Source organism: Chlorocebus sabaeus, chromosome 13 (genome assembly GCF_047675955.1).
Source record: "Chlorocebus sabaeus isolate Y175 chromosome 13, mChlSab1.0.hap1, whole genome shotgun sequence".
Lineage (NCBI taxonomy): Eukaryota > Metazoa > Chordata > Mammalia > Primates > Cercopithecidae > Chlorocebus > Chlorocebus sabaeus.
The window spans coordinates 31,765,595-31,787,751 of NC_132916.1; the positions used below are offsets into that span (position 1 = coordinate 31,765,595).

At 40.4% G+C, this 22,157-nt stretch overlaps 1 protein-coding gene and 1 pseudogene across 3 annotated transcripts in view; both read left to right on the forward strand.

Annotated features, from left to right (window-relative positions):
• The window catches only part of SOBP (sine oculis binding protein homolog), a 171,951-nt gene that overhangs the window by 41,106 nt on the left and 108,688 nt on the right, over positions 1-22,157 (forward strand). For all 3 annotated transcript variants that reach the window (XM_008007435.3, XM_008007437.3, XM_008007436.3), the window contains exon 4: positions 1,574-1,725. In XM_008007435.3, coding sequence (XP_008005626.1) covers positions 1,574-1,725 — 152 coding nt within the window. The remainder of the gene's footprint in view (positions 1-1,573; positions 1,726-22,157) is intronic.
• LOC140713152 (V-type proton ATPase subunit G 1 pseudogene) lies at positions 12,247-12,733 on the forward strand (annotated as a pseudogene).

Genomic DNA, 22,157 nt, shown 5'->3' on the forward strand with positions numbered 1-22,157 from the left:
TACTATCTCATTTGATAACAATAGATCACAATATGTAATTTGTGAAATACAAAAAGGTCATTAGAATGGCAATATTTATTCCACTGAGGTAAATAAAACGCTGCACATAGTTCTGAGTGGTGATGCTCAGGGGGAAAAAAAGCCGTATCACTGCACTACAAATTAGTTTGCTTCTAATTTTGCAGGCTGATGACCACACTGCCTCAAACCAAATCTTTTCCCTGGAAATGAAATGATTGCATGACAGACTCTATGAACCCTGAATATGTCAACACTCGTGGACCAGGCCTTGCTTAGCAATTAGTCTTTGGGGGATTTTATCCAGAAATCAGACAACACTATACTAGTGCTTGTTGGGGATTTTGTGATTACCATTCATGTCTGGAGCATGAGTGTGGGATAATAATAATAATAAAAATTCCATAAAGGAAGAAGAGATGTGGCAGTCACACACACACACACACACACACACTCACTGTCAATTGGGAGGACAGGGAAAACTCAAGATGTAGCAAAAGCTGTTAAGAGGCAACAAGGAAATATTACTTAGGTGTCTACTTAAAGTCCTTTTATTCACCCCTACCCACCCCTCAGAGAGGCCAGTTTTTCCCAAACCTGAATATCACCATCATAATTTTTGTCATAACTTCTGACTACCCGCACTATGATTTACTGAATATATTTTACTAATTGACTCACTTTAAAATCCTTTCTTTGTTTTAAGCAGTAGTATTTGTGATATCATGGGCTCACAATGCTAGTTAAATTTGTTTTCTTCTCATACAAAGGAAAAGAAATACAATTTAAATAGTGGAAATGTTTGCAAACTGCCTAAATTCATTCTGAACAACCCCATGACATGACATGAGGGGCTGGGAGGACCACCAATCTGGCTGAGAATGATCTGACATTTCCATTACCATCCCTCCATCCAGGGCCCATGAACCACATCACATGGAGGAGAATTTCAATCAGGCCTGCATCTCCCTTAGGACACCAGCGCCGGAAGGCTGCCTTGTCAGAGTCTGTTCAGCAAGCCAGGCTTGTCCCTTTCCATTGCCAGAATCTGGCCGCACACATCTTTCCTTTTTTGACTAAGAGCATTGCTTGGGAATTATTACATTGCAAGAGTAAACAATAGCACATATCGTTTAACAGTAATAGGGAACATGCCATGGTTGAGCCTGGTGCCTGGTCAAGGTTCACATGAGGGTGTTCCATTTGTAAGTTAGCACCCTACAAATTGTCCCACCCAGTGCAGATCCTGCAGGCTTTCACAGGACATTTGAAGAAACAGGTTATTTTACAAGCTTCATTAGTACTGGGGCTGGTTTAACTAGGCAGATGAAGCTTTTTTTTTTAAACCAGGCTAGGAAGCCCTAGGATTTTAAGTAAATGTCTTTTGGAAACTTAGGAGCCAAAAAAAGAGAAAGAGAGAGAGAAAGAAAAAGCACTTCTCCAAGGTCCAGAAACTAAAATCAGGCCTGGGTAGCTCTGTCAGGTTCAGGGTGTGTCTAAATTTGAAGGGATGTTTGCTTCTGATATGAACATTTTTCTTATACTTTTATTATAGAAGATGATGTGTCAAATGTACAAATAATGTGTGCCTGGTGCCAGAAAGTGGGAATCAAGCGCTATTCCCTGAGTATGGGAAGTGAGGTGAAAAGCTTCTGCAGCGAGAAGTGCTTTGCGGCCTGCCGACGAGCCTACTTCAAGAGAAATAAGGTAAGAGCACCGGAGAGAGAGGCGGCCCCCCGCAGGCCTCACCAGCCCACACGCGCATGTGCCACGTAGCTTCTAGCGGAAAACACTGCGCACCTTTTACTTTTATATTTTTATTCTTTCTGTTTTGTTGATTCCCCTTTTGTGTCATGCTTAACCTTTTGGAATAAGGAATCCCCTTCTAATGTGTTTCTCTTGGCTTAGTGTTTGTGTTCTGAGAGGGTGAATGAATCTGATGAGGACACTGTGATCACAGCTGGTATCCTCATGGCCAGTGTCTTTCCAGCAGTAGAGTGCAGACTGCACTCTGAGTCCATGAAAGATAAGTGGTAGATACTCCTTATAAAAGCCAAGTAATTAGCCACAAAAGCATGGCCAGAAAGTTTTAGCCCACTTAGTTTAATTCTTGTACCCAGTGGAAATAGTGCTATTGCTCTTTTCAAAATCTGGCTCACGAGTTCTTGTCAAGAAAAATGTTAAATCTCTCTTGACATCTTACGTTAAAACTGATTGATATTGAGAAAAAATGAAATCATGAATACATGAAACAACATTGCTCACACAGCCAAGCATTTGTGAGAAGCATGGTGGGTAAACACAGGAACAGCCATCATTAGAATTTTTTTTTGTTTTATTTTAAAGACATCCCAGGTCTGAAAATGTCCTTTTTGAATAGTGTTAGCCACCATGGATGGGAAATGGAATGCATGATATTTTTACGATCACACACACATGCACACAACTATTTTCTGAATCCTTAAAGAACTGCTGTAGCCTTTGCCACCAACTACTGAGGTAACTTGCTAGTCCTCAATTATTTTCCATTGATATGTAAAGCTTCCTTAATTCATAAAATCTTTACTAAAATTGTCCACATTTTGTTGTATCCATTTCTATAATACAAGATCCAAATCTGTTCTTTCTTGAAGCAAACAATTATTATTTTTCTAAAAGTGTGATATTTGCAATCCCGAAATGCTAATTATGGGCTCACTGCATTGCAAGAAGCACTGTTGCAGCAAATTATCTCCTGCAAATTTGGGTCACATTCATTCTGCCAAAAAACATAATGCCGAAAGAATTAGGCTGCAGAATTCAGCGGGGTGGAATTTTAGTAGCAGTCTCTAAGAGTTAGGCTCATAATCTTCACTGGAACAGAGAGGCAAGTAAGGAAATTGTTTGGAATTCTTCTGGGACTGTCAGCAGTCAAGTTCACTTTCCCCCGGGAGGAGCCAGTGAATCTGGGGAGGAGGGTGGGAAGAAAATGGGAGACACATTTTGTTTTAATATAGGGGGATTAAAATGATCTCCGAGACCCTGGGGCTCCCGTTTTGAATGCTGAGCACTGGAGTAACAACCCCAGGAGTGGGCCCAGTGCTTTCTTCTTCAAAGCCCTACTTACCACAACAAAATACTTTGCATTCCATCGCAGAAGATGGCTATAGAACAGGGCTTTTTGTCTTTGTATAATTCTGAAGGTTATGGGTCTGAATCTTGATGGGCTGCCTGTAGGGACTAAAATCAAGCAAGACGGATTTGTCACAATCCTGGTGATACATGTTATATTTTGCAAACTGTATTTTATAGTGAGCCTTTGAAGAAAGGCACCTGATTCCATTTGGAAAAACACTCCAGAATACCATATCTATATCTATATTGTTTACATCATTATAAAGTTTAAGGTCAAACTGAATTTAAGCTTTCATAGTGTACATTTTTGGAAAATGGATAACTGGGAGCCAGAATAGGAGTTAGCATTTGGAATACTTACAGCAGGTAAAGTCAGCAGTGGGAGGAAGCCCATCACATTTCACTTTCTACCAGGAGTTACTGGGGTATATCTTTGAACATCTTGCTAAACCTGGAAGTTGCAGTGGTTTGGTGTTTAGCCAGTGACTTTGCCAGCTGATCTCAGTTGTCTATTAGTGTACAAACAATTCCTGCCTTCTCTGTAGTCTTCATCCTTCCTTATATGTCCCAAAGCTCTGACATGCTATGCCTTCTTGTGTGTTTTTTTTCCCAAATAGAGAAATAAACTAGTCATATCACTTGCTGGCTTTTTTTTTTTAATTTTAAAGAGTGTTATCTCTGTTACAATATTATATTGTATTACAATAAACATGTACAGCTGCTGCATTTCTGTTAACTGATAGGATTTTGTGGTCATTTTATTTAGGGCTTGGGTTTCCTAATGGATTGTATCAGATACCAGTCTCCATCCTGCCATTTCTAAGAACTGCTTGTAATAAGCCCCTGGGTGTTCCGTACTGAAGACAATAGCAAATAGCTACTTCTCCTCTTGTATCATTTAACAAAGTCCTTAGTCCTTGTTAATTAATTATGGACTTTCTTAATCTTAGAAAAAGGGCAAAATTCTTCCCATTCCTACATAACAGATTTTTTTTCTGGCTAAATTCTACCTTTTTTAAGTATTGAGAAGTGGATAGGAAACAGAGTGAATGATGTGTGTGCGCAGAACAGAATTTTGCCTTAGGTATAGTGTAGACTTAAAAAAAACCATAAAATTAACTGTGCTGTAAATTATGCTTTATAATGACAGCCCGCTTCTTGCTGGATAGCATGCTGGGATCTAAAAATGGTTTCCAAGTTGAACCCAAATTGCATGCATAACTTTACAAAGAAAAAACCTAGTAGAAAAGGTAGCTAATTAGGAGCAGTATTCAGCTGACCTCTGTTTTGTGTCTGAGCAACACCTGCATTTGTGAATGTAAATTGGACAGCTGTGCTTGTGGTCTCTGTGCGTTTCTCTTCACACACGCTTGGGTGTAGAGTCAGGAATTGATTTGCTGCTAAAAACAAGGACAAAAATAACCCAACTCTCAAAATGATGGCCCACTGAAAATGGGCTCTTTAAATTTCATTTGCCTGTCAATTCTTCATTTCTCTTTGGGTTTTTCTGTCTGTTTAATGGGGTGGGTTGAAAGTGTCACATACATCTCTCACAGATTGTCAGTATGCAATAAGGTGGGATGGATTGAAGCCAGGTTAACCTATATAGTATATAGGTTATATTTTTAACTGAATTTAAATTTTTATTTGAAGAGTTGTCTGGATTGCTACAAATATTAGGCTTTCTTCAAAGTACTTCTGCTCAACACTGCCAGGAGAGGACCATGAATCACAGCTGTATTCACTTAAGGACTCTAACTACTAGTTTACACATTTCAGAATGTTGGCTTAAGAAATGGATAGTGATAATTCATAATATATTTTGTAGGATCCTTATCCCCGAAGGCTTATTTGCTGGCTTAAAATTTTTGAAACAGTGGGTAAGAAAAATACTTGTGTAGTCTGTGGGCAATGTATGACAATGGGATGTAAATCTCATTATTTCATGTGTTAGAGACTTTTCAGGGAACTAATAGCTCACTCTTTTCCCAGCCTGTTTTTGGACCTGAGAGCATTTCTGTCCTTGTGATTCACCTAGGAACTGGAAAGTTGCAGAGACTCCTTAGTGATTTTGCACTCTTGTAGAAACATTTAGTTCAACTTGCTAACACCAGTTTTACTTTACATAGTAATACACACTTAAAAATTCTCTTCCCTAAGGGAGTAATGTCTTGTAACCATTATCCCTCTAAAAAGGAGTAACAAACAAGACCGCAAATATTAGTCACTTCCAAATGGCCTGTGTTTGATCTCTTTCCTTTTACATGGGAAATATCTTATTGTCCAAACTAATATCCAAAAATCAGGAAGGAAATCAAAAGTCAAGACAAACGGCCACTGCAGGTAATGTAAAGGATGATTGTTTACTTTTCTTGTTCAGATCTCAAGTTTTTAGTGTTCTTTGTGGATTAGGAATGTTGATAATTTACAAGTAAACACAAATTCCTAAGAGCACCAAAGTTTTGCTTCCTTGTTCTAGTTTTTCTCATAATTTGAAAGGCCGGGTGCCATGGCTCATGCCTGTAATCCCAGCACTTTGGGAGGTGGAGGTAGGAGGATTGTTTGAGCCCAGGAGTTTAAGACCAGCCTAGGCAATAGAGCGAGACCCTGTCTACAAAACATGCAAAAATTAGCTGGGTGTGATGGTGCTCACCTGTAGTCCCAGTTACTCAGGAGGCTGAGATGGGAGGATTGCTTAGCCCAGGAGACTGGGGCTGCAGTGAGCCATGACTGGGCCATTGTACTCCTGCCTGGGCAACAAAGCAAGACCCTATCTCAAAAAAAAAAAAAAAAAGATTGAAATACTTCTTCAATAGCATAATATTGTTGTTCCCCAGCAGTCCATAGTGGGAAGAAACCAATGTGGCTCAGAGATGAGGACAAGGATGCATTAAAAAGAAAAAGATGATATAGACAGAAACAACATTTGCAAATGATGCCATTAAGATTTCCTAACAATCATTATTATAATAACATAAATATTCAAGGAGGACAATATTGTATTATTAGCACTTCTTTAACTTTCAAACTATATTCTTGGTTATACAGTGATCTCTTCTTAGAAGAGATTTCTTTTGGAAGAACCCATCTCTAATTAGCATGTATCATCATGTTATTTGGAGTCTATTTTATTTAGACATAGTCTATTTGTCTTTTTATTAAAGTTGAATATATCCTGGGAAAGATTTCTCAGTTTCAGACTTAATTATAGAACCAAGTAGTGCAGAAGAAATGTGTAACAATTGCCATGTTAATCTAGTGATTAACCTGTCTACTCTTTTTCCTTTAAATACCTGCAAGATTTAATTTGCAAAATGGCTATCATTCTTGAAGGCTTGGAGAAGGACATTAAGAAATAACTTGCAATTAATGTCCCCTGACCACCTGAAGCTCAGGCCACAGACTTGCTTTTGCCAGTTGCTTGCAAATATCCTTGATCCACAACTAAATGCACCCGGGGAGCCCCAGGGTTCTTCCTGTGGATTCCCCTTGGTTTTGACAGCCACCAGTGAGCCTCCTGGATCTGTCCAGCTGCACCCTGGCCTGCAGGATGATTGCTTGGTTTTGCAGTGTCCCTTAGTACTGTGCTATAAGCCTATCCACTGCCTCATGTGTATAGTGGCTTCTCCTCCCAGGGATTTAGTCTGCAGGCCAGTGGCTGAGCTCCCTTTCAGTCATAGCAGACAGAGGTGTTCTCAGAAAGCTCTGGGGAAAGAACAACAAACCCAAGTGTTTGTTATTCTCTTGTATTTTGAAATACAGAATGGAATATTGGTGAGCTGCTGCAAATGGGAGGCTGGAGAAAGCAATCACAGAGGAGGGGTAAACGTCAGTCCTTGGAAACACATTTGGGAGTAGGGTTAGAGCAGGAAAGTTCTGGCTAGTGAGGTAAAGTGTAGGTCCATATAAAGTTTGACACACAGGCTCTTGAGGAGAGCCAGAAAGTGTTCCAAGGCAGAGGTTCTGCAGACAGAGTGGGACACAGTACTCTAGAAAGCCATCAGAAGCTTGGGGAGAGGCGTGTGACCTCATATTCACCAAAACACTTGAAAACCACTTGAGAAACTCTGGTCTAAGGGATACCTGGAACACAGCATGGGACAAGCGGGTTTGTACTGAAAGGAACAGCAACCACTTCTAGTTTTTAATGAGCCACATGTTGGGAGACTATGAAGGAAACAGCAATAATTCTAACCCATTAGCCAGAATGGACATCTGTTTCTGAATAACATTAGATATTTTAGATTAAATGTGAAGAGGTGATCAAAACTCTAAATAGCTTCAAGCCCCAGTCTGTGTTCAACATTTTTCAGTGAACGGAAGGAAGAGAGAGACTTTTTCATAAATCAGAATCTGGTCACCTGGGGATCAATACACAGGGCTATTGACGTATATGTCGGAATGTTAATTTTCAGACATAGTACATCTCTGGCCATCCTGGTGACGGCTAATGCTATTCACCTAAATCAAGTTTTTTCTCATCTGAACTGCTGGTAATTATCCAATCCATCTAAAAGGCACGCTCCCTTTTAACATTAACCACAGTGTCAGATTGCATCAGCCACATTGTGTTCTGGTGACTGCTTCTGCAGAGTGATGAATGTGCGTGTTTGGAGTTCATAGTCCGACTCTCTGTTTGGGCAGTGGGCAGTTCAGTGAAACAAATGATCAGGAAAGGATCTATTTATTTGGGACGAGCGTTCTCCTTATCGATCCAGTCACTTAACATTTCCCGCTCTCTCACCTTGCCACTAACAGTGTTCAGCTTTATCTGAACAATGAACATTTAAAGAATTATCTTAATAGATCATTTTGATGTGATTCTCTGATCATAAGCTGCATTCAGCACAGAGTTCCTCTTTGTGCCTGACTTAAAAAGGAAGGTGTTGTGAGACCTTATTAATAAAAACCAGAGGAGGGAGAAGGTTCTGAGAGTGCTTGGTGAACTGTCCTAAGAAACCAAGAGATAATGATTATTCATTTTCCTGGAATAGTAGTAATACTCTGTTGATTCAGTGCTTTGTTAAAAATGTTAAGTATCTGAATAAGTGCATGCATAAAAGGGCAGGTGACTTGCCTTGAGATATTTTAAGGTAGTAGATTGAGTCCTGAATTTTTCTCATACACCTTTGCAATGTCTGGTCACAATGCCTAGTATACTCGAGAGGCCCCATGGGGGATCCAAGCTATAGATATGCCTGTGGTTATTTTAATTTCTCCTCCATTTCAATATCTCTGGATAGCTTTTGTACACATAAGCAGAAGTGTGAACTGGCCAAGCCATGTGTAATTCTTTGTTCCTTGGGCTCTTTGCTCTTTGTTTATATTATCACAGATTAGAATGAAATAAAGAAAATCTTGCTACAAATAGGCACTTAATTTCTGTCCTAGCAGTTGAGACTGAGAATGGGAAATTCCCTATGTTACAATCCACTCTTAGGGTGGCTGTGCACACAGTAGAATCTAATGTCTACTGACAGACTGCCTTTGGAGGTTACAAACATCAGTCTATTGCATTCTCTGTAAACACAGGCTGTGGGCCAGAGCTGGACTCCACTACAAGCTCTGTGAGGCAGATCAATGGTTTAATGAATCCATAAAGATGCTTGAACTCTGCTGCAATTTACTGAGCACTCTAGTTAAATGAAACTCCTGTAGTCTTTAACAAAGATAGCGATAATCGATGGTGGGGGATGGAAGTCCATGTCCAGCAGTCACAACCTCCCAGAATTTGTGTTGTCTCATTGCTAACAGAGGGTTAGTCACATTCAGGCTCTGAGGCTCACTGTGTCTGTGTTGATATTTGCTCAATGTTTGAGAGCTGAATTTGGCCCAGAGATGACATAATCTTAGTAATGTTGCTTCTGCGAGGACTATTTTTAAACTATGAAATATTATTTAAAATAAATTTCTTTAAAGTGACAAGATTAAGCTCAAGAATTATATTTGTTCTAACAGGTAGTGTCTTTGTAAGTCATTCCCATGATGAAAAGTAAATAGCGGAATAAAATCCATTCCTGATTAAGTCCTCAAAATGTCAAATTGCATAGTGTTGGAGAGCCCTGATTAATTTTTCCATGGTAAAATATTCCTCATTAGTTTGCTATGGTTGAGGGTTAACCACTCCTATTATAAATTCAGACATTAATGTATTTTCTGCTTAATTCATCTTCGAATAGAGGAAAATATAGTTAGTAGATATGAATTTTTTACTTCCAAATGTGCTTTGGAAACATTATACTGATTTATGAGAGAGCTTTGGAGGCATATATTCTAATTCCTTCATAAATATGTTGAAATGTATTTAAAAGTATTTAACCACCTTTGATTGTAGAAAAACAAGTGCCTTGACTTTGAAATGATTATTTTTCCACAGAAATAGTAGAAGTTATGACATAATTCAAAGATTTTGCATCTGATTTTTGTCACAGAAACTTAAACTTTCTTAATGTTTAACTTTCTTGATTAGCTGATTAGCATTAATTAATCTCACTCCAATAACTATATTTTGGAGGTTCCATGGGTAATAGGAATTTTGAGATATTATGACTGCTAATTTTCACTGGCCCTTTGCCAAACATTCCATGATAAAGCAGTGATTTTTATATGGATCTCATTAATGATATGTTATCTTGTAATCTGTTTTGATAGGATGATTTCATACTATTTAAAATATGGTGAGCATTTTTATGACCGCACATCTAAATCTTTGATATAAGGAGAATCTTTGAAGGACGTGACACTTTCTGTGATAATCTGTAGGACTGTATGTTTCATAAGTGGAGCAATATAAGTTGATATCAAAGAAAAAGGGGAGTTTGCCTGATAGGAAATAAGTACCTCCCTACAGCTTTTTGTTTGTTTTTAGTCACAGTTAAAAGAAATCTTGTTATTTAATCATCCATTCATTCTTTAAAAAATAAAATAAAAAGATATATTGAGCCCGTGTACGACACTAAGCGTGTTTTAGTCTTGGTGGATAGACTTTTGAACAAGAGAAAAAGTCCCTGTCTTAAAGGGACTTACACTCTGGCGGGGGAGATAGATGATATATACAGGCTTAAAAATATCTTTGTAATATAATTTCAGGTAGGAAAAAGTGCTATGAAAAAAAAGCAGACTAAGGGAGAGGCTCGTGAGGGGCTGCTGTTTTATATCTGAGGACCACAGGAGTTATTTTTGAGGAGGTGACGTGTGCTGGGGACAGAAGGAAGTGACGGAGCTAGCTGTGTGTGAGGAGCTGGCAGCAGAGTGTCCTGTGGAGAAGGGGGAGTAAGTGAGAAACAGAGGTCCTAAGGCAGGAACAGTCTTGGCATTTTTGAATAGCAGCAAGAAGTACAGATGTCTGGAGCGGAATGATCAAGGTGGTGAGAAGCCAAATGACGTAGGCTGGAGAGGCAGTAGTTTGGAGTTCATTCTAAGTGTGATGGCAGCTATTGGAAGCTGTTGAGCAGGATGGGAGATATGATCTGATTTTTGTTGTTGATTGGGCCTCTGTGAAGGAAGTAACACGTTTAGGATCCCGTATGCAAGGGGGATTTGGAGAGTAAGAAAGGCAACAGCATTCGCATCAAAGTTGGGTGTGTCTGGCAATAGAAAACTAAAAATATCTTGTTCACTGAATTATTCATTAGTAGTTATGAAACATTTCCCAGTAGCAAAAGTGTGTTGAACCAATTTAGTTTTTTGTGTGTGTGTTTTGTTTTTTTGTGTGTGTGTTGTGTGTTTTGGGGGGGCAAGGTGTGGGAGGAAAGACATCAGGGAGGGATACTGTTCTTACTAAGTGTTCTGACACAGCAATTTTCTTTCTATAGGGCAGGTGGGGCTTGTCCCCAATCTGGTAGAGAGGTTAGGGCCTCAGAAGGCAAACTCCATGCAGAATCTAACTCTTGCTCTGGGAGACCTACAGCATCCGCGGCCTTCTCAAGCCCTAGCCTTAGAGGTAGCATTATGGTAAAGAGATGGTAGTCTTGAGGGGACCATCTTTGGCTAAAGGGATTATTTTGAAGTCTGTTTTATTCTGAGAGTGGGTATAGTTTGGTGATTACTTGTAGGGTGTGTCAGGATTTTTAATACAAGTAACAGAAGACCTCAACAATAAAAGACATCATTTGGAGTTATAAAGTCCTAAGCTAGTATGTACTTTGGGGCAGGTTGATTCAGCAGCACAGTGGTCTTATCATGGTCCCATTTCTTTCCATCTCTGTGTTCTTCCATATAGAGTGTTGGCCACATTCCATGGCAAGCTCCCCAGTGGTTATGGGACAGCTGCTAGCAGCAGTCAGGGCTACACACTTTCTTGTTGACATGCTCTGGAATGAGTGTCTCTGTCCTAGCATTCCAAAAAAGAGTCTTGAAATTCATACTCGTTGTCTATGCTTACATTACATGCTCATACCTGAACTGGGGGCGCTATGACGAGAGAGAGCAATGGAATGTCTAGCGTGAGCCAATCAGGGCTTCCCTCTGAAATTCAGGTTGAGCTCATTTTCCTCTGAAGCCCATGGGCAGCATGGGGAGGGGTAGCTACCAGAATGAAAGTCAGGAAACTGTTAGGGAGGGGACCAGAGTGATGGCTGATGGGAGATGCCAGCAAATGCCCACAAGAGAGAGAGAGAGATGATTTCCTGAGGTTATTTCATGAAGTTGAATTCTTTACACAATGGATGTGTCATACCTGTCTACTCTTGACATGTGGGAGAAATAATCCAAAGTGGATTGAAAGATAAAAATGTGGTTAGCATTCTTCATAGGGTCCTTAGATGAACCACCTCTTCTACCCAGCACCAGCTGTTTTGAGAAACCTGATTATTAGAACACTGGCTCTAGTATCAGGACTGATGTGATCACTGTTTCCACTCTTTTTGGACTTTAGAACATGAGATTGCACAGAACTAAAACAAAGGGATTGTGGCTAGCTGTTATCCCCATTTATGAAGAGGAACAGTGGTGCCATTACAGCAGCAGATAGCCCAGAATATAGTTTCCTCAGTGTAAGTGGCCTAGGAGAGGCTGGCCAAGGGCTGTATTGGATGTGGGGAGCTAGATGCTTTGAAGTAGAAGTCTGATGGGATGAGGCTGCTGTTACCCATCAAGAGTTAGCTGGTCCAGCTCAGAGTCGCTGCCACCATGGCTAGTCAGTCGCAGGGGATTCAGTAGCTGCTGCTGGCCGAGAAGCGGGCAGCCGAGAAGGTGTCCGAGGCCCGCAAAAGAAAGAACCGGAGGCTGAAGCAGGCCAAAGAAGCAGCTCAGGCTGAAATTGAACAGTACCGCCTGCAGAGGGAGAAAGAATTCAAGGCCAAGGAAGCTGCGGCACTGGGATTCCATGGCAGTTGCTGCACTGAAGTGGAGAAGGAGACCCAGGAGAAGATGACCATCCTCCAGACCTACTTCCAGCAGAACAGGGATGAAGTCTTGGATAACCTCTTGGCTTTTGTCTGTGACATTCGGCCAGAAAGCCATGAAAACTACCGCATAAATGGATAGAAGAAGAGAGAACACCTGTTCTGTGGAGTGGCATTTTAGATGCCCTCATGAATATGAAACTTTAGCACAGCTCTAGTTATATTCTTATGAAATGGCATTAAATTATTTCCATATATTATATAGTAGGTCCTTCCACTTTTTGGACAGTAGCAAATCTAACTTTTTTGTACAGACTTAGAAATTATCCAAAGATTTCATCTTTTTACCTCATATTTCTTAGGAATTTAATGGGTATATGTTATCTTTTTTTCCTATGCCTTTTGGCTCAAGCAACATGCATATTACTGTTGACTTTTTCTTTCTTAGATATAGTTTAAAAAAAAAAAACACCACATAACCATTCTTTTAAGAAAGGAAGGGATTAAATATTTTTTTTTTTTCCCCTAACACTTTCTTGAAGGTCAGGGGCTTTATCTATGAAAAAGTAGTAACTAGTTCTTTGTAACCTGTGTGAAGCAGCAGCCAGCCTTAACGTAGTCCATTCTTGCTAATGGTTAGAACAGTGAATACTAGTGGAATTATTTGAGCTACATTTAGTTTCTCTTAATCAAAATTACTAGATGATAGAATTCAAGAACTTGTTACATGTTATTACTTGGTGTATCAGTAATCATTTAAAAGTAAAGACTCTGTCATGCCAAAAAAAAAAAAAAAAAAAGGAAAAAAAGAGTTAGCTGGTCCACACATTGAAGCTACTTTCTTTGTGGCTGAAAACTGTGTCTGCTAAACAGAAGGAAAAGAGAAGTATTCAGCAGAATTGTGATACAGTCTGAGGCTAAATGCTTCAAGTTCAGGTGGCCAAAGGAGTAGAAGTATTGAAGATTGCAGCTTTCACCATTATTAATTATTTATTTATTCATTCAACAAATATTTGTTGAACAGTAACTATGGGAGTTGCAGTGGCCAACAAAACCTGGTCCTTGCCCTCTTGAATCTTATGGTCCATTGAGGGACAGAAGTTTATTTAAATAATAACACAAATGTGAAATTGTCACTGTGGCAAGTGCCTTGATAGTACTGGGCACAGTCCCATGAGAACCTTTTTCAGGGTGAGTTGACTTGTCAGAAGATCTTGAGGCTTCCCTGAGTAAGTGGGACTAGCACTGAAATCTGAAGGATAAAGAGGTGTTAAGTAAGGAAAGAGAGAAGGAAGAGCTTTTTGGGCTGAGGGCACCGCAGTGTGATTTCTAATTTTGGCACTGATTTGCTCTTTCTTTGCTAATTTCATGTTCTTTATGGAGGAATGGTCCTTTACCCACAAACAAGAAAACAAATTGAGCAAACAGATATTACCTGGAATGATAACCCCATTCATCCATTTGTTTGCAAATTCCTCCCTCCCTCCCCACCTCCCTCCCTCTTTCTTTCTTTCTTTCTTTCTTTCTTTCTTTCTTTCTTTCTTTCTTTCTTTCTTTCTTTCTTTCTTTCTTTCTTTCTTTCTCTCTCTCTCTCTCTCTCTCTTTCTTTCTCTTTCTTTCTCTTTCTTTCTTTTTCTTTCTTTCTTTCTTTCTACCAATCCTTGGGGATTCATTGCTTGCCTGCTGGCCTCTGCCTGCTCTGACTTTTTGATCAGCTTCATGGACTATAGAGTTAGCACATTAATACTAAATCACTTCAGAGAGTATACAGCTTGTAACTCTTGAAGATAGAAGCATTTTATAAATACATCATAATACTGTAATAATCACAGTGATAACTATAAGAGCTTAAGTGTTTTTAACTATCAAATGTACTAGAAAAGCAACAATGACAACAGAGAAAAGATTGTGCAAAAATGCACTGATTTGAGAGAGGAGAATAGTGTAATTACTGTCTGATGAATGTGGTTGACAGATAAATGAGATAACTCACTTTTTGCTGGAAAGAGCCACAGAAAGGGCAGATACCCTCATCCCCACTAGGTGTGGTGAAGAGATGTAGTTTTGTTATATATAGAGAACTACGTAATTATGTTAACATTAATGCAAGGGCAGACAGAAAGTTTGGGTAATGATGAATTCCAGGACAGAGAACTGCTGATTGACACTCAGGTCCCTACGCAAGACAATTGTGATAAAATGGAAACAGAACAGCATGTTTGCTGGCATAGCAACAGAGGGTGATTTTTGTGGTGCAGTGGTGTGGCGGGAAGGAAGGGATTCTCCTCCCTTTCTTTGTATTCTTTGTTTCAGCCTTGCGTCTAATTTTAGTACCTAAAATCATGATGACAACTCTATAGAAATGTAGTGACAAATAAATAGGCAGGTGAGTAATTTAGATTTTATCTTCCTGGGTCTTACCTGGGTGATGTGGACATGGATATTCCTAATGAGAGGAATCTGAATCTCTCTTCAGGATGCCAAATGGGAGAGATGACCCTTTTAAGGCTACCCACACTTTTTCCTGCCTCAGGTGACTGTGAACCCGGGACTTCTAGTTCAGCTGGAGTCAGCAGCCCCTCTCCAGTTCTAGTACCTCCTGAAAGCCACACATAATGACAGTCATTTCCAAAAGAGGCTGATTTTAAAACTGTGCTGAAAATGGCTAACAGCAGGCTGAAGGTTAAAGTAAAAAACTTAAAAACCATAAAATCTGCCTGGAGGCTATTTAAGCAAACTGTTTTAGAGGCACAGATGGTTCATATACCTCTGAGCCAAAAACAAAAAGGAAAAAGGGGACAGTAAAGCTGGCGTGATTAAGCAGACAAGTATGAAAGTTTTATTAGTACTAAAAAGGCATCCTTTAGAAAGTAAAAGAATCTGTCTCAGGAAATTCGGAAGATATATTAAAGACCAATGGGAAATGAAGAGGGCACATAGATGACATTTTGGAAAGTAACCAAAGATAGTGAAGACACACAATGTACGCATGGACACTGGATATCAGAAGCTATGCTCTGAGGACCTTAGGAAGCAGTGTAAGAGAAAGATACCGTATATGGACAGTTGGGAGTAGCTTCCCTGTCCTGTGTCTGTGATGTAGAGCAGGTTTTATAAGGATTTTGTACAACTTAAACAATGGTTTGAATCTCCAAGGAAAATCAGTTGAAGCAAATTTGAGAAGCTTAAGTGCCATAAATCAGAGAATCCAAAACATATTAAGGAAATAAAGTACGACGTTGCTGATAGCATTAAAAATAGCACTTATACTTGAGAGTGGAGAAGTCACTGGGGTGCAAGGGCATCCAGCCTCTCGAGGGTCTGCTTTGTTGCATCCTGGATGCAGTCCTCCAAGTATCTTCCCATGAGCGTGCAGGTACCTGCACTCATGTGCACAACGAAAGCCTCTGGATTTGAGATGGGTGAGTGTCCATTATCATAATTTTGAGAAAAGCCAGACTCTAAGGAATGACAGAATAGTACAAAGTTTGCAGGGTCACTATATGAGGAGCCTCCTTTGAGGGGAAAAAAAACCCCAAAAAACAAAAAACAGTATTTATGTCTTGAGTTAGCATTTGATACAAACCTAAATAAAAATGACCAAATATAGCCTTGCAAAAAAGTAAGGTAAGTTGTTTGGATTTTCAAAAATCCAAGTAATTCATTTAGAGTTTGGCTGACTGCCCCCGAAGAGACCCTTGAGGAACATAAACAACTGAAGACAAGAAATAAGGCCCCGCCTTGGATTAAGAACCTGGGGAAGGAGTGGATGATATTCCTCAGAGTAGAGAAATTAATAGTGTACCATCCCAGGGGTTTATATTAGGAGTAGTGTCCCTTGGTAATACTGATGGCTTATTTGGCAGTAGATGACAGGAAGGAGGGAACATTCCCTGCTTTCTCGTAGTTGCTTTCATTTGAAAAACCGCAGAGAATTACCTTCTCCCCAAAAAGAAACCCTTACAAATATATACATATAATGAGGTAACCTGACATCAGATGCAATTCCATTCACTCAGCCATCAGCGAGCACAAGGGAACAAAACGTTTTAATCCTCACGTCCCTGATATGGGCTGACTCTCAGCATCCCCAGAGAGGAGAACTTGGTCCCATCTGTAGGGGGCTCATTGTGTTGCCTGCCTAGAGTAAAAAAATTAACGTTTAAATGTTTGACTACATTAAAGACAATTTTTTAAAGCAGACAAAAGTACGTCAAACAATATGCTGATAATCAAGCTATGTCCCTTCTCACAGGAAACGTGTAGTTCATTCTTCTTGAACCTGATTTTTATAAAAGGCTAATGCTGAACTTTAAAAGAGTTGACACAGAGGATTAAATGTATTTTTATTATACTGCAGGCTATACAAATATAGGATACAAAAGCCTGAAAAGGTATATTGTTGAGGACAAAAGAACTAATAATAAAACTAAAGAATTGATAAATGTAAATGTAATCAAAGTGTATTCAGTCTCAACACTCAGGGGTAACCTTTGCAGTTGGCCACAATGGGGAAAGACTGGATCAGACTCCATGGCAGATGGTTTAATACATAGTGCATATATTAATCCATGGAGGCAGCCCTGGAAATGCAAGCAGGTTGTTAATGATCACAGATAGCAGTTGTGAGCTGCTCCTGGTCTTGCAGTTAGGTGTTCAGATGTCATGCTTCGAGGTCCAAGTTGATGGGTTTCTAGGTTGGGAAAATATTTTCCCCCTTCTATTGCACTGCACAGCTGATAAGGCATGCTTCAGGGAAGGAGTGATTTAGACTATTGCAGGTGAAGGGAAGGGAGAGAAGGTAGACTTACAACCCAGTCCCATGATTTAGTTTGATGACTTCTTACTTCTAGTTAAAGTAGTACCATTGAGAGCTCATTGAGTATGAGGGATTTGTGAATCAAATGTAAAGGAAGCAGACACCACTGCTATAAATCCAGTAAAACTACAAATCTGACATCAAGTCAATACTGCTTACCAACAACAACAAAAGGAATCCCCAATCTCATGGCCTACTGGCATCAGAGAAAACTATGTACGAATAATATAATTTTCTTTTTCTGTGTTTTTTTTTTTTTTTTTTTGAGAGAGAGAGTCTTGCTCTGTTGCTCAGACTGGAGTGCAGTGGCGCGATCTCAGCTCACTGCAAGCTCCGCCTCCTGGATTCATGCCATTCTCCTGCCTCAGCCTCCCGAGTAGCTGGGACTATGGGTGCCCGCCACCATACTCAGCTACTTTTTTGTATTTTTAGTAGAGCTGGGGTTTCACCATGTTAGCCAGGATGGTCTTGATCTCCTGACCTCGTGATCCGCCCGCCTCGGCCTCCCAAAGTCCTGGGATTACAGGTGTGAACCACCGCGCCTGGCCAACCAATAATATGCTTTTCAGCTTTCTTTATTATGAATTATTTAATAAGTAGAAAAGAATATTGAGCTCCCAAATTTCAGCATATTCAAAGTTGACTTAAAGAGTGAATTAAGGGCTAGGTGCAAAGGCTCACATCTGTAACACCAGCACTTTGGGAGGCTGAGGTGGGAGGATCACTTGAGGCCAGGAGTTCATGACCAGCCCGGACAACATAGCAAGACCCTGTTCTACAAAATATAAAAAAAAAATTAGCCAGGTGTGATGGTGCACACCTGTCGTCTCAGCTACTAGGGAGGCTGAGGTAGGAGAATTGCTTGAGCCAGGAGTTTGAGGTTGCAGTGAGCTGTGATTGTGCTACTGCACTCCAGCCTGGGTGACAGAGCAAGACCTTATTTTCTAAAAAACAAATAAAAAAATTAAAAAGTTGAATTAAAAACAGATAAACCGGCCAGGCACGGTGGCTCATGCCTGTAATCCCAGCACTTTGGGAGGCCGAGGCAGGCAGATCACGAGGTCAGGAGATCGAGATCATCCTGGCTAACATGATTAAAGCCTGTTTCTACTAAAAATACAAAAAAAATTAGCTGGGCATGTTGGCAGGCGTCTGTAGTCCCAGCTACTCAGGAAGCTGAGGCAGGAGAATGGCGTGAACCCGGGAGGCAGAGCTTGCAGTGAGCCAAGATCGCACCACTGCACTCCAGTCTTGGCAACAGAGTGAGACTCCATCTCAAAAATAAAAATAAAAATAAAACAAAACAAACAAACAAAAAACAGGTAAATACAGAGAATTAATTATAAAGAGGCATACTCCCAAGCTCTATACTGGGGTGGAGCTCATAGAAATCATTTGTATTATTGAAGCGCAAATTGATTATAGAAGCTTAAATCAAGACAACCAGAATTAAATAGAAACTCAGGGGAAAAAAAAACCCTAGATGCCTTATGGTGTTTCATTTAGGGTGTCATTTTGCATTAAATGCGATGAAAGAAGAAAGTTAAAGTACCCCAAAGTAAATGGAGTTAGAACTTTATATTTCCATTTCCCCAAAAGTACAACTCCCCTCCTCATTCAAGCCCTTTTGGTCGTTTTTTTGCATTTCTAATGTAGTCATTTAGTACTTAGTAAATATCAGTTAATTTTTAATTTTTTATGATCATATAATTCAGCTTTGGATAGGGAGATGTTTGATGTTCCATGGCCTAGATATTTGGCTAAATGTTTGATCAGGGGCAAGTAAAGGTGATGTAGACCTCAATGTCCTTCTCCGTATGTGTGCAGGGAGATGGGGTGATGTACTGGAGAAAATCTGTGTCAAAACAACCATGATAGTTAACTCCTATCACCTGCACTCTCCAGGGAAGTCCAGGAACCTGGTAAGCTATGGTCATGTTACTCTAACCCAGCAGTGCATGGGAGGAGACATGGAGAGATGGGCCTTACTCATTCCTGGGCAGCCTGGCACCCATGGGGTCCCTCCTCTCTACACCTGAAAGGCCAGTGGGGACAGGAAGGAAGTTGGCAGCTTCCATTTTGGTCTTGAGTCCTGAAGCTGAAATAATCCTTTCTGTCAGTCAGCCCCCTTGCAGGGCAGCTGTTAACAGGAACAGTTGACCCACACTCAGCTTGTACCAGGATACTGGAATAGTGTGGGCAGTGAAAGGCTGGAGAGAAGCGTAAGAATGCGTATTTGGGTACAGACTGGTGTCTGTAAAACAAGCACATGAATCAGCAACTCAGTGAGGTCCTCAGAGGATGGAACTTGTCTCAGGGCTGGGTGCCATGGAAATTAGACATCTGAGACGTGGTTTCTGCTCAGAAGAGTGTCTGTTTGAGTGTGTGAATTTTTCTGTGCTTGTGTGGAAGTTGACCTCACGCCACACATTTATTCACTTACGCATTTATTTAACAAGCAATATTGAACATCCGCAGCATGAAGGGCATTGTTCTGTGGCTGGGGATACAAAGATAGATAAAGAGAGGTCCTTGCCTCTGAGGCTCTCACAGTTGAATGGGGAGAGCAACCAGTAAACAAATGACATGACGTGAGGCGTGCTGGAACCGATGCGGGTAAGAAGAACCCGGGCACCACAGGGTGACTTACCCAGCCCAAAGGCCAGGCTCTATGCATGAGTGAGCACATGCTAATTTAGAGACCAAAATATAGATTCAGGAAGTGGAATGGATAGAAAAAAGGACGGCGAGGCTCACAAAGGATGTGAGTCAGGAATGAGAGTGCCACATGTCACACATTAAAAAACAAATGCATAACCCTTACTGTCATTCCCATGTTGTGCTTTAACATTTTAAAATATCACAGACTTTGTAGGAATGCTTGAAACAATACTACATAACTTAAAAAATGGATTTTTGACATCATTTTGCCCTTGGGATGTTTTATGAAGAAGTCTTCAGGAGATAAAGGAGGCAAAGAAGCAGAGAATCTAACAGACAGGAGTCAGGGCTCATGGATAAAGTAGTGCAGAGACTGACAGGCACGTGAAGAGTTTAATATGTGTCTGCACATTTCCTGAACTGTACAAACTTAAAGTGACGGTAGAAAACTTCTCCAACATCCTCCTCCTACGGCCGAGAAAATTGTGGCCCTGAGAAGTTAAGTGACTTGCAGGGGCCACACATCTAGTCGGGGGTGGGTACCACAACAGATACATCAGCTCTGATGAAGTTTCTGAAGTCAGTAACAAGAGGAGGCTGTAATTGCAGTTGCCTGAAGAGCAACAGAAACTGGTCTCCTTCATGATTAGAATATCAGTGTTTAGTAAGTGTACATACAAACTTCGTAAAATGGCATAGTATGCTATTTTTCAAGCTTTTACTTACTATGAACCAGTAGTAAGAAATTTGTTTTATAATTTGGTACGCACACACACAAACTCTTAACCAGTTTCACGGAATCTAAGTCACTTTGATGATGGCGTTTTCTTGATGTTACCAGAAGGTATCAATGAAGATTTTCATACAATTATATCACAGCTGCAACCTGGCTAAAAACAAGGGTAAAATGAATCGTGATTTCAGAAGCGTTAAAATGTGAAAAATATCTGGATTTTAGAATACACAAAATAGGGCATATGTATTCAAAACGGAAATAAAAATTTTGTGAAATAATACAGTACTTATTTTCCTATGTGATGCACTCTGATATTTTCTGTTTTATTTTATTTAAAAAATTGTTGATTGGGGCTCGGTGCGGTGGCTCATGCCTGTAATCCCAGCACTTTGGGAGACTGAAGCAGGTGAATCACTTGAGGTCAGAAGTTTGAGACCAGCCTCAACAACATGGTGAAACCTCGTCTCTACTAAATATACAAAAATTAGCTGGGCATGGTGGCACATGCCTGTAATCCCAGCTACTCGGGAGGCTGAGGCAGGAGAATCACTTGAACCCAGGAGGTGGAGGTTTCAGTGAGCCAAGATCACACCACTGTACTCCAGCCTGGGCATCAGAGCAAGACTCTGTCTCAAAAAAAAAAAAAAAAAAAAAAAAAAATGTCGATTGGGACTTACTGATGAGCTGAGAAGCTTGAAAATAATAGGTAAATAGGTATATTTGTATGAAATGTCATTATCATGGTAGGTTGAGAGCCTTCAGTTTCTCACCATTGGATGGATTCTCCTTGACCTTAACTCTGCAATTTCACCAAGTTAAACCGAGCTATGATCAGTTATTCTAAACTTTCATTGTGGGCTCTCTTAGCAGAGTTATATTTATCACTTAAAATGGCCAATGGCTGCTCCATTTATAATTTGTTTTAAGTATGCATTTGTCTTGATGGAGAACTGCAGGTGATGTGTGTATTGATCGGATAGTAAAAGGAATGCTCACATTTTAAGTTATGCTATATGAAGCTCTTGTATTGGGTGAAAATGAAGCAAAGGAAGGCAGAGGCGAGTTGGTGGGGAGGAGTAAGGGTGGGAAAGCCAGGGGAGTGGAGGAAGACCAGACAGTGAGGAGGGGATAGACTCTTACCATGTGTGGCCTGGTCTTCTCCATTCCACAGTCAAATGAGATGAGGCCCAGGCCTGTTCCACATAGCTGTGTTGTTAACCATGGCATGAGACACATCCTTCACAAGGATTGGCCAACATCAGGGGAGTTGATGAGAGAACATCTTGGCTACCAAATAGAAAGAGTGACTGACTCTATTTTAAAGTCAGCCACTGGTCAGGGGTGGTGGTATATACCTGTAGTTCTAGTTACTTAGGAGGCTGAGGCGGGAGGATCACTTGAACCCAGGAGTTAGAAGCTACAGTGAGCTATGATCACACCACTGTACTCCAGCCTGGGTGACAGC